The sequence below is a fragment of the Coenobita brevimanus genome, chromosome 28 (assembly GCF_032717465.1).
Source record: "Coenobita brevimanus isolate Jiangsu-jjx chromosome 28, ASM3271746v2, whole genome shotgun sequence".
Lineage (NCBI taxonomy): Eukaryota > Metazoa > Arthropoda > Malacostraca > Decapoda > Coenobitidae > Coenobita > Coenobita brevimanus.
The window spans coordinates 37690346-37702423 of record NC_136981.1 but is presented as its reverse complement, the minus strand read 5'-3'; the positions used below and the strand labels follow the sequence as shown (position 1 = coordinate 37702423).

Sequence of the window (12078 nt, the reverse complement as noted above, 5' to 3'; positions counted from 1 at the left end):
CTGCAAAGGCCTATGGTACTGGAGAAATAAATGGGTGAGAGGTGTGAATGTTGAGGTGGAGTTGTGAGAGGCAGACTGATAAATACTTGGGATGAGGTCATACAGTGTGACCTCAGGGATAGGGGGACTGAACAGAGAGGCTGCTAGAGATCAAGCAGTGTGGAGAGATGCCATTAGGTCACCAAGTCTGGCTTATGCAGTCTTTTGGAGACTTTATAAACAGTATGATACGATAATTATGATACGATGGTGACTGGAATTATGTTGAGGTAGCAAGGACTGTATAGAGTTATTGGGTTTCAGTGCATACGAGGTGGAGTCAGGATTCCAGGGGCTTGAATGATGAGTAAATGAGAGTTATTGGGTTTTACTGCATATGAGGTGGAGTCAGGATTCCAGGGGCTTGAATGATGAGTAAATGAGTGTGTGGCTTACTATCATTTATTTTCATTTCCTTGCCTTCTGGGCCCTACCTCATAACATCTGTTGGTGGGCAGAATTGGTGTGATGGTGATGGTGGTGGTGGTGATGATGATGATGGTGGTGTCAATGATGATAGTGATGGTGATGATGATGATGGTGGTGGTGTCAGTGGTGATGGTGATGATGATGATGGTGGTGGTGATGATGTCAATGATGATGGTGATGATGATTAAGAAGTGGTGTATTATTGCACAGTAGAGACAGACAGGCATATGAGGACATAAAAGAATATTGTGGTATTGATGTGGATGTGATTGAAAGCATTAAGAGAAATATTTTGAGGTGGTTTGGCCATGTGGAGAGGATGGAGAATGAGAGACTGATTAGATGAGTGTATGTGAGTGAGGTGGAAGGAAGGAGGAGGAGAGGGAGACCAAGGATGAGATGAAGGAATGGAGTGGAGAGATACGTGAGAGAGGGGGTGAGTTGCAGGGAAGGCAGGTAAATGACAGAGAAGAGGGTGATGTGGAGGCACTTTTTTGTGGCCATCCTTTATAGGATTAAGGCATCTGGCAATTGATAGATAGACAGGAAGGTAGGTAGGAAGGTAAGTAGGTAGATAGATAGGTAGGTAAGTGGGTAGGTTGGTAGATTGTGTGTGTCGTTTGTGAAGTGTTTCTAATGTCCCCCGCTAATTTCAGGGTTGCTTGAATGAACTGATGGCACAGATGTCAGTGAAGCCCGGGAACTCTCGTGGGGGTCAGCGCTACGGCCTGGTGAGCGACAAGGAGCAGGAGGTGTCGCAGTACGTGGCGTGGCAGCAGGACGCACTGAAGGCGGTGGTGACGGTGGTGAAGGAAGACACGCACATTGTAGACACCATGCTGGAGGAGACACAACGCAAGTCTGGCTAGGATCCGTAACCCACATTTAGAATAACCTGTGAAGACTGTCTCGTTATGGACTGGTGAGGGAAGGAATTGACTGTCCATTTCACCTGGTGCTGTGATGATAGTTTTTCCTGTCCCTGCTTCCCAACCACCACAGTTTTGATGGAGTGTGGTGATGATGGTAGTGGTGGTGGTGGTGATGAGGTTGATGATGTTGATGAATAGTAACATTATTGCTTTATGAACTAACCAGTGCCCTGCTGTCACAAAGGTCAGATTTTTTTTTTTTTTTTTTTTTTTTTTTTTTTTAATGCAAGAAGAAACCCAAGGCCAGTGGCTGTACTGTGTTTGTCTGATAAAACATCTAAACCAGTGTAATGAAGTTGACAGGCTTTTTTTTCCATAAAGTTTATAAAATTACTCATACACTGAAAGATGTATCTTGACTGTAAGCCTTCCAGTACAGAACATGGTGCATTATACTTTGATTCAGTGTGTATTCATTCCATCCTTTCTCCTCTGGACTGTGGCTGTTCACACATTTATACCGTAGTTATTATACCTTGGCCCAGATTTTCATCCCATTGCAGCTAATTTCGCATAGCTTAGTGACAGAAAAGTCAGTACAGTACTGCAGTTCTACACCCATTCCACAGCTTTTCTTGACCAGCATCATATTCAAGTGTAATCTACGGTTACAACTCAGCATTCAAGATGACGAGATGGCAGTTTTTAGTAATGACTGGGGAAGAGGTGTGTGCATTCTTCCATCCTTCCCTTTATGTATCCACATTAGAAATAATCCTATGAAAGGCAGATGAAGATGGAGTTCAAGGGAGAACTGTTTTCTGAAGAGGATCAGTCCCTCATTAGAATGTAATCCTTTGTAGATCAATCCTGTTGTTTCTCAACCCTGGTCCTTCTGATGGAGCAGACCTGTCAATGCCAGGTAAGCAAATATCACTATGGTGTTGTGCCATAGGTTCCATACACTGTTGACGTGTTAGTGTGACGTGCTGTGCAGTGCTTCGTTGTGTTATATTATGTGGGCATATTCTACAACCTGGGTACGTGTCATCTGTGACTTCACCCATCTCGGATCTTAGCTTTAGCTGAGGAGGGCTGGGTGATGTCTTACCTAAGCCTAGCCAAGTGAACTCTGTCATCTCTAAGGACACCTCTAATGGGTGGATGTCAGGAGGGGGGTTTGTAGTATGGTGGTGTGATGGAGGTGTCTAATTGCCCCATTGTGTGCAGTGAGTATGTAGGTGTTTTTCCAATGCTTGTGTTGGGATGTCTGGAGGTGGGATATTGTTGTAGATGTTTGATTATATTTGTGTGATGATTGTGTGCCTAGATGTGTTGTGTGTATGTCATGTACTGACAAGGATGTTGTATATTGGCACAGGCTGCTGCATAGCATTATGTGCCCTTGATATCAGGGTAGTCTCTGACAGGATGGACTTTAGTTCAGAATGTGAGTTGTGGAGTGGTTTTGGTGCAGTGTAAGTTGCTGTTCTGTGTGACTTGCAGGATGTTGTAGTGGGTATTAGACAGGATGGGAGCCCACGCCAGGGAGGCAGAGGACATCACTGATCTAAGGTATTGTTTGTAAAGTATGAAGTGTTTTTTTCTGTTGGCCAAAGTCTGGCCTTGTAACTGTCCTGAATATACTAACTCTGAGGGTGCACCGCCTCCTGATGTCTTGTATATGTTTTTGAAGGCGAGTCCCATGTCGTATGTCACTCCAAGGACCTTACTGGACGATGTGTGTGACATGGGTACATTGCAATGTGAAGGACATACATTAAGTGTGGTGTGAAGGGCATACTGTCAGTGTTCATGTTTACTGCTGGTGATGTGTGGTGGTGGTGGTGGTGGACTTGGCTGGGGGCATCATCAGTCTGTAAAGAGGATAAAGAATTGCTCCTTCACAGAAAATCATTATATGAAACAGATTAATCCCCTCTGAGGATAATCCTGACACTGATTAATCCTGTTGTTGCCTCACTAAGTAGGGTAAAAAATAATAACGTACTATATGGCATTAAACAAATTTATTTGCCATATATATATAATCTGTATGAATAACTGACTCATGCAAACTGTGCATGTGGAAGACAGCTTTCCCACCTACTATAGGTCATTTACACTAACCTGGCCCAATTTTGTCCTTTTGTAGCTTTTTGTCATGTAGGTCAGTGGCTGGAGAAGACAATACTATGGCTCTAGATCCTTTCCATAGCACTTCTTCATGACTAGCATCATATTATTCTGGTGTTACAACAACTTGGGATTCAAGCCGGAGAGATGGCAATTTTAGGCCAAGTTAGAGTCCAAGGGTTATACATACTAGTGATTACATGAGTAAATGGAAAGTTAAGCTACACAACATTTGTACTCAACTGTTCACAACACGTCCTGCCTCATCATACAAACAGTGGCTTGTAATTTCATCGAAGCTTCCTAACACTTTTCCCTAAGTGATTTATTTCCCTAACACCTATTCCTAGGTGATTTATTTCCTTAACACCTTTTCCTAAGTGATTTATTTCCCTAACACCTATTCCTAGGTGATTTATTTCCTTAGCACCTTTTCCTAAGTGATTTATTTCCTTAGCACCTTTTCCTAAGTGATTTATTTCCTTTACACCTTTTCCTAAGCAATTTATTTCCCTAACATCTTTTCCTAAGTGATTTATTTCCTTAACACCTTTTCCTAAGCAATTAATTTCCCTAACATCTTTTCCAATGTGATTTATTATGCTGTCCTCATCTCTGTTACTTAAATCATCAATATCACCATACTCTGCATTAATAACATACATGGGAATATTAGCCAGCTGTATCCAAAAATAAATCAATGAGGAAAAGGTGTTAGGGAGCTTCCTTAAGTTCGAAAATACAAGCCAGTGTCCATTCACCTCTGTACATCTTTATTTTTGTTATTCCTATCTATCTATTGCCAGATGTCTTAATTCTATACGGGGTGGCCACAAACAAATCACCTCCACGTCACCACATCTAATTTCATTCAGCTTAGATCTAACTTTTTGAACTGGAAGAGTTAGGCACAGTTAGATACCAAGTCCTGTCTTCTTGTGGGTTAAGGAAGCTCCCTAACACCTCTTCCTTAGTGATTTATTCTTGGATATGTCTGGTTAATATCCTTTTGTATGTCATCAATGCAGAGTATGGTGATATGAGAATGACAATGTAACACAGATGAGACCAGTAAGGTGTAATAAATAAAATAAGTCTCTTACGAAAAGGTGTTAGGGAACTTCCTTAACTGATGAGGATACTGGACTAAAGCTAATTCACCACCATTCCTTTTTTATCAAGAAGTTCCCTAACACCTTTTTCTTATTGATTTATTTTCCTATGCCTTACTGCTCTCTTGTATGTTTATGTCTTTTAAACACCAACATGGAGGGCAAAAATAACACACAAGGGGATATTAATGGGCTGTAGGCAAAAATAAACTGGTAAGGAAAAGGTGTTAGGGAGCTTCCTTAACTGACATGCATACAGGTCAAAGTTGCATATTATCACCCACTGAATAATAATAATTGGTTAGGGATGCCCCTAACACCTTTTCCTAAGTGATTCAGTTTGCTTATTACACCATACTGTCCTCTGGTGTTATATAAAATCCTTCCAGTATCACCATACTCTGCATAACATACAAACAGATATTAATCAGCCATATCCAAAAATAAATCACTAAGGAAGAGGTGTTAAGGAGTTTCCTTATCAGACAAAAACATAAGCTTATGAACCCCAAAATGTCTAAAATCTCTGGAGGAAGCAATTATAAACTTAACAATAATAATAATAATCTATCTATTGCCAGACAGTAATAATAATAATAATATTAATAATAACGATAATAATGATGTGGTAAGTGAGGATGCTCACCGTCCACTCACTTGATGTAGTGCTGCTTTGGATGTCTGCCCTTTCCTCTCTTCATTCCTTCCTCTTCTATCTTTCTTTCCTTCATTCTTTCCTCTTCCTTCTGCCTGTGGGTGACTCTACACTGAGTGACAAGCCAAATGGTTTCTTGTACACCAAGAAACCATTTACTATGCTGGGTGGTAACCATATAACCTAATTATGGCACCTGGTGGTTTAGTGAGTAATTATTGCACTCCAATTGGATTGAGCCGGTGAAGGTTTATATCCAAGAGATGGTTGGGGTTTATTGCTCACGTAATGCCACTCAGGGATGAGTGAGGCTGGTCACTCTCATCTTAAATGTCAGGACCAACTTGCCTAGCCCTGGGCTCCTATGCTCCTCATGGGGCAAAACAGAATTGGATGATGGGATGGATTGTTATTGTTATTACTATTATTATTATTATTATTATTATTATTACTATTTTTATTATTACACTCTATTACCCTATGCTTCATGTCTCAAGATAGAAGTTTTAGAAGGAATGCAAGACTCTTTGGTATCCTTGGTTGTTAGTGAAAAATGAAAAAAATATATGGTAAGGAAACTACAACTGACTAGAAAGGCGAATTCAGTTTACAAATCGGCAAATGTTATACTTATCGGAATTTGTCCTGAGATTTCACTTCTATATCTCCGTCAGCTTCTTACAGTATTGCACACGCCTTGGACTGGAAAAGAGGAAAGGTGAATTAGTAACATATAAAGAGTGCCCTAGGGTGGGAAAGGAGGTCCAGATGACGATGATGATGATGAAGGGCAACTGTATGTGTGTAATGTATTCATAGTAGTGATGATATGCGTTGTGTGTCCCTGAATGTGAGGTCTGGGAGGGACTAGGTTTACAATGGAGGAGTTGAGGGGAAGGATGGGATTGAAGTGTACTTGTGTTGTGATGCGATGGTTTGGGCATGTGGAAAGGATATGGGATGACTGTTGGGGGTGGAAGATGAGAAGTGTGAACATCAGGAGTAGGGCTGTGAGAGGCAGACCAAAAAAGACCTGGGACAAGGTCACAGAGTGTGACCTCAGGGATAAGGGACAGAATAGGGAGGCTGCCAGATCTTGAGTGGCATGGATTGGGAGGCTGCCAGAGATCGAGCAGCATGGACAGCCGCCATTAGGTGACCAATACCAACACATGCATATTGGAGGATTTATAATCAATACAAACAATATGGTAATGACACAAATATAACCAGGTAAATAATCAGCTCTAAACCACAGCTGCTTACGTGTGTATGGCCGGATGTGTGGCGTGATGGAGGTACGGCAGAGGCCTGAGGGGCAGCAACATCACCGCCAATCACTGCACTGCCTTTGTTGTTGCTACTGGCCTCACCAACTGACTCTGTGAAAATTAATACATACATAAATCACAATCATCCATCAATCAATCAACCACCACCACACCACCACCACCACCACCACCCATCCATCAATTATCATTATCATCAATCAGTCCATCATCATCACCATTATCATCATCATCAGGGAGATCACCACCACCAAAACCATCACCACCACCATTATCAATATCATCATGAACATCCAGATCATCATAATAATAATGATAATGCATCACCATCATCATCATCATCATCATCTAATCCTGTGTTGCCCTATGAGGAGCGTAGGAGTCCTGGGCTAGGCAAGTTGGTCCTGATATTTAAGATAAGAGTGACCAGCCTCACTTATCCCTGAGTGGCATTACGTGAGCAATAAACCCCATACCTAACACCGTCTCCTTTTCCAACGGCCGGTGTGCATCTACAACCACAACTCTTGCATCAGGTGGCGTCTGGGAGCTTGACACGGCCTTCTTCTTTCCTAGACCTCTGAAGAAATTAGCCAGACGCCCAGCTGGAAATTAATAAGGTATCAACAGAGGTAATTCTACACATCCGTACATGAGAAATGAGCATATTTATTGTATTTATTCTACTGTATCATTTATAAAGGTTCCAACTTCCTTCCATGCATCAGTCTTGGTCACCTAATGGTGCCTCTTCACACTGCTTGATCTCTGGCAGCCTCCCTACTCAGTCTCTTATCCCTGAGGCCACTCTCTGTGACTTTATCCCAGGTCTTTTCCTCAATCTACCCCTCCTCATCACAACACCAATACAATCCAGTCCCATCCTTCCTCCCAAACCATCTCAGTCTACCCCTCCTCATCACAACACCAATACACTCCAGTCCCATCCTTCCTCCCAAACCATCTCAATCTACCCCTCCTCATCACAACACCAATACACTCCAGTCCCATCCTTCCTCCCAAACCATCTCAGTCTACCCCTCCTCATCACAACACCAATACACTCCAGTCCCATCCTTCCTCTCAATTCTTCCATCATAAACCTAGCCCCCCCAGGCGTCACATTCAGGGACGCACTACATATCCATCACTGTCATTTCCACTCCTACTTATACACACAAACTACACTTATACTTACACTTCTTCTCCACTATGAGGTGTGTATTTTCCACTTGGGATGTGATGGGATGGTTGTCATCACTGTCACTCTCCGATAATCCATGGCCTGGTCCAAGCACCCCATTACAAGCACCACCTTTACTGCCATCACCATCGTTATCATCGTTATCCTGAAACACAACGCATTATAAAGTTCACCTCATACGTACAATTCTCCCTCTCTCTCTTTCTCCTCCCCCTCTCTCTCCTTTACTCCCCCCTTCCCCTCTCTCTCTCTCTCTCTCCCCTGAAACACGAAGCATTATACAGTTGACCTCATTTTGATTCTCTCTCTCTCTCTCTCTTTCTCTCTCCTGTCACATCTTAACTCTCTCTCTCACAAACATTTTCTCTCTCCACCTTTCATTGTTACCATTTCCTTTTGCTCACATCACATATTCTCTCTCTCATCACATTGTCTCTCTCTCTCTCATACAAACATTCTCCCTCTGTCCATCTTTCCTTCTTTACACGTCCTCTTGCTCTCATTTCACATATTCTCTCTCTCTCTCTCTCTCTCTCTCTTACAAAGACAAACAGGGGACGAAAAAAACAAATAAAAAAAAATAATAATTGCATACACCAGATTACAGGTGTCCTCATTCATAAAAATCTGGAATAGTTGGCTTTGAACTGCTTTTGAAAAATTAAGATTCTTTTATGAAAATTAAGTGTCTTTTGACCCCCACTGTACTAATTCTGACCAACCTGTCTACCTTCCCTGAGTCATTGTTTTAGGACTTTTTTTTATTACATTGATTTTTTGTCATCAGATCAAGTGTTTCTGAGCCTAAACTCTTCATCACCCTCACCTTTTTGTAATTAACGCCTTGTGGGTGGGTGTGGGGTCGGCATCGTGGCAGGTAGATGTGCGTGAATCCACCACTGGTGTGCTACAAACGAGCACTGACTTACTACATACAAAAAATGGGAGAAATGGAGTTCCCCTGAGCTAAGCCCTGTATTGGACTATATAGCCCCGCTAGGGTTACAGGAGCGAGCTACCACTCCCAGCACGGCAGCCCAGGCGAGGCTCGAACCCGCAATCCCCCGATCACGAGTCCAGCGCGCTACCACTGTGCTACCGCGCCCCCCAAGGTTACTACATACAAGGTATTTGGCAAGTGCAGTGCGGTAGGGCTTAGCAACAGCTGCTGGTGGTGTGGAGGGAGACTCAACGCTCCCACGGACACCACTGATGCTTTGTTGTGCTTGAAATTACGGCACGGAGACCCATCACCTCATGTGAGGCGATCAGCGTGGCCAGCAGTGGCATATCACCTTGTATGAGGCAATGAGTGAGGTGGCGGTTAAACTTCTTTTTTGCCCTTAACTACAAGTCCCAACACTGGAGAATTATGTGACTGGATGGATGGGGGGCCTGGGAGGGGGAGGCTAGGATTACAACTGAAGAGTTGAGAGGAAGGATGGGACTGGAGTGTATTGGTGTTGTGATGAGGAGGGGTAGACTGAGATGGTTTGGGAGGAAGGATGGGGCTGGAGTGTATTGGTGTTGTGATGAGGAGGGGTAGATTGAGATGGTTTGGGAGGAAGGATGGGACTGGAGTGTATTGGTGTTGTGATAAGGAGGGGTAGATTGAGATGGTTTGGGCATGTGAAGAGGATGCAGGATAACAATTGGGTGTGGAGAGTGAGAAGTGTGAATGCTGGTTGGGATGAGGTCATACATTGTGACCTCAGGGATAAGGCACTGAGTAGGGAGGCTGCCAGGGATTCAGCAGCGTGGAGAGCCGCCATTAGGTGACCAAGGCTGACACAAGCACGCACGTTGAGGCCTTTATAAACGATACAACAAGCACAAGAATGAAACAGGCTGAGAGGAAAGAATGAGTCATGCTGAGAGAGAAATAGGTACCTGAATCTCCTGTATATGTGGTGAGTCCTCTGTATTAGGGACGGTGGGCAGGACAGTGTGTTTCAAGGCAGGAAGACCAAAAGACTTGACGGGCGGCAGCGTACCCTGGGGAACAGAGAATTAAAACAAACATCATCGAGCCTCTTACCCTACCTACCTACCTTCCTACCTACCTACCTACCTACCTGCCTACCTACCTACCTAGTATTCTGAAGCACTGTGATAAAATGAGTGGCCTGTGATTTTAAGAGCAAGGAACAGCATGGGGGAATGAAGAGGTACGACAAGCTGTAGTGCAAAAGAAAAATGCATCTAGTGAGTGGATGGGAAGCAGAGGCATGGAAGAGGTTGAGAGACGGAGGAGAGAGTTATATGTAGAGAGGAAGAGAGAGGTGACAAGATTAGTGAGAGAGAGTAAGAAGTGAGTGGATGAGGAATGTGGAATCAGAGAGAGTAAGAGGAGACAGTGGATGAGGAATGTGGAATTAGAGTAAGAAGAAAGTGGATGAGGAATGTGGAATTTGAGAAAGAAAAGAGAGTGTATGAGGAATGTGGAATTAGAGAGTGTAAGAGGAGAGTGGATGAGGAATGTGGAATTAGAGAGAGTAAGAGGAGAATGGATGAGGAATGTGGAATTAGAGTAAGAAGTGAGAGGATGAGGAATGTGGAATTAGAGTAAGAAGAGAATAGATGAGGAATGTGGAATTAGAATAAGAAGAGAGTGGATGAGGAATGTGGAATTAGAGAGAGTAAGAAGAGAGTGGATGAGGAATGTGGAATTAGAGAGAGTAAGAGGAGAGTGGATGAGGAATGTGGAATTAGAGAGAGTAAGAGGAGAGTGGATGAGGAATGTGGAATTAGAGAGGGTAAGAGGAGAGTGGATGAGGAATGTGGAATTAGAGAGAGTAAGAGGAGAGTGGATGAGGAATGTGGAATTAGAGTCTGCCCAATAAACTGAGAGAGATCCCTAGCCCTTTTTGATGGTTTAGATGGAGGGATGATTTGACTAGTAACCAAGGAGACTCATTCCTACCCTATATCTAAAGGTTATTGAACTTCATCATCATCATCATCATTATCATCACCATTATCATCATCATTATTATTATCTTCATCATTGTCATTATCATCATCATCATCATCATTATTATTATCTTCGTCATTGTCATTATCATCATCATCATCATTATTATTATCTTCGTCATTGTCATCATCATCATCATCATCACCATTATCATCATCATCATTATTATTATCATCATTGTCATTATCATCATCATCATTATTATTATTATTATCGTCATTGTCATTATCATCATCATCATCATCATCATCACCATATTACCACCAATACTAACTCTCCTTATACTCACATCTACCCTCCTAATACTCACATCTACCCTCCTTATACTCACATCTACCCTCCTAATACTCACATCTACCCTCCTAATACTCACATCTACCCTCCTAATACTCACATCTACCCTCCTAATACTCACATCTACCCTCCTTATACTCACATCTACCATCCTGCGTCGGGCACGTGCCGGTCCGGTGTGTGGGTCAGAGCCAATGACGCCATTCTTGACCTGCGTGTCCGCCTCATCCACCTCACCATTCCGGCACCCCACCACCATCGTGTGACACCCTCCACAGCCAACCTGGTCAAGTTATATCTATATCTATCTCCTGCCAGACGCCATCATCCCATAAGGGTGGTAACCGTATAACCAACCCATACGCGTTCCCTACGAGTCAACAAGTGGGTTGGCGGAGGGTTAGTGCCCCTCCCTGTAAAACAACTAACTCAAAGACAAATGGCCACCCCTTAAGGGATTATGGTGTCTGGCTATAGATAGATAGATAGACAGATAGTATTCATTGTTGGAAACTGGAAGACAGGTAATATATTATACTATAGTTTACCATATATAGAGTGTGACCTCAGGAATAAAGGACTGAATAGGGAGGCTGCCAGAGATCAAGCAGCGTGGAAAGCCGCCATGCAAGCACACTGGAGCCCTTATAAATGAGACGATTTACACACAGTAAGGGAGAGAGGTAACTGTGAGCTGGGGGGAGGGCAGCAAAATGGCAGGGGACAGGGTGACATGGAGGGGATTTGTTTGTGGCCACCCCTTATGGGATTAAGGCATCTGGCAATAGACAGATAGATAGATAGACAGATAGATATAAGTGTTCAAACATTACTTCATTTCCTCACCTATTATTAAAGAAACAAGAGAGAGAGAGAGAGAGAGAGAGAGAGAGAGAGTCACTTGGTTCAGCCTCCTGTCCATAACAAGCATGAGTGAGTGACTAGCCATGTAGAGAGGAGGGAGAGGGAGACCGAGTATGAGATGGAGGGTGTGTGTGAGCTGGAGGGAGGGCAGGCAAATGGCAGAGGACAGGATGACATGAAGGCAATTTATATATGGCCAACCCTTACAGG

The 12078-nt window shown here is 43.2% G+C and overlaps 2 protein-coding genes across 2 annotated transcripts in view; one reads left to right on the top strand and one right to left on the bottom strand.

The window, feature by feature from the left end:
• Positions 1 to 1620, top strand: part of Nup54 (nuclear pore complex protein Nup54) — a 43212-nt gene extending 41592 nt beyond the window's left edge. The window contains exon 19 of the mRNA XM_080268638.1: positions 1125 to 1620. Coding sequence (XP_080124764.1) covers positions 1125 to 1337 — 213 coding nt within the window. The 3' untranslated portion in view covers positions 1338 to 1620. The remainder of the gene's footprint in view (positions 1 to 1124) is intronic.
• A 4301-nt stretch (positions 1621 to 5921) lies between these two features.
• Positions 5922 to 12078, bottom strand: part of LOC145394783 (X-linked retinitis pigmentosa GTPase regulator-like) — a 23337-nt gene continuing 17180 nt past the window's right edge. Inside the window, exons 10-15 of the mRNA XM_080268562.1 lie at positions 11147 to 11287; positions 9627 to 9731; positions 7731 to 7881; positions 7009 to 7137; positions 6510 to 6625; positions 5922 to 5945 (exon numbers count right to left, since the gene is read on the bottom strand). Coding sequence (XP_080124688.1) covers positions 5922 to 5945; positions 6510 to 6625; positions 7009 to 7137; positions 7731 to 7881; positions 9627 to 9731; positions 11147 to 11287 — 666 coding nt within the window. The remainder of the gene's footprint in view (positions 5946 to 6509; positions 6626 to 7008; positions 7138 to 7730; positions 7882 to 9626; positions 9732 to 11146; positions 11288 to 12078) is intronic.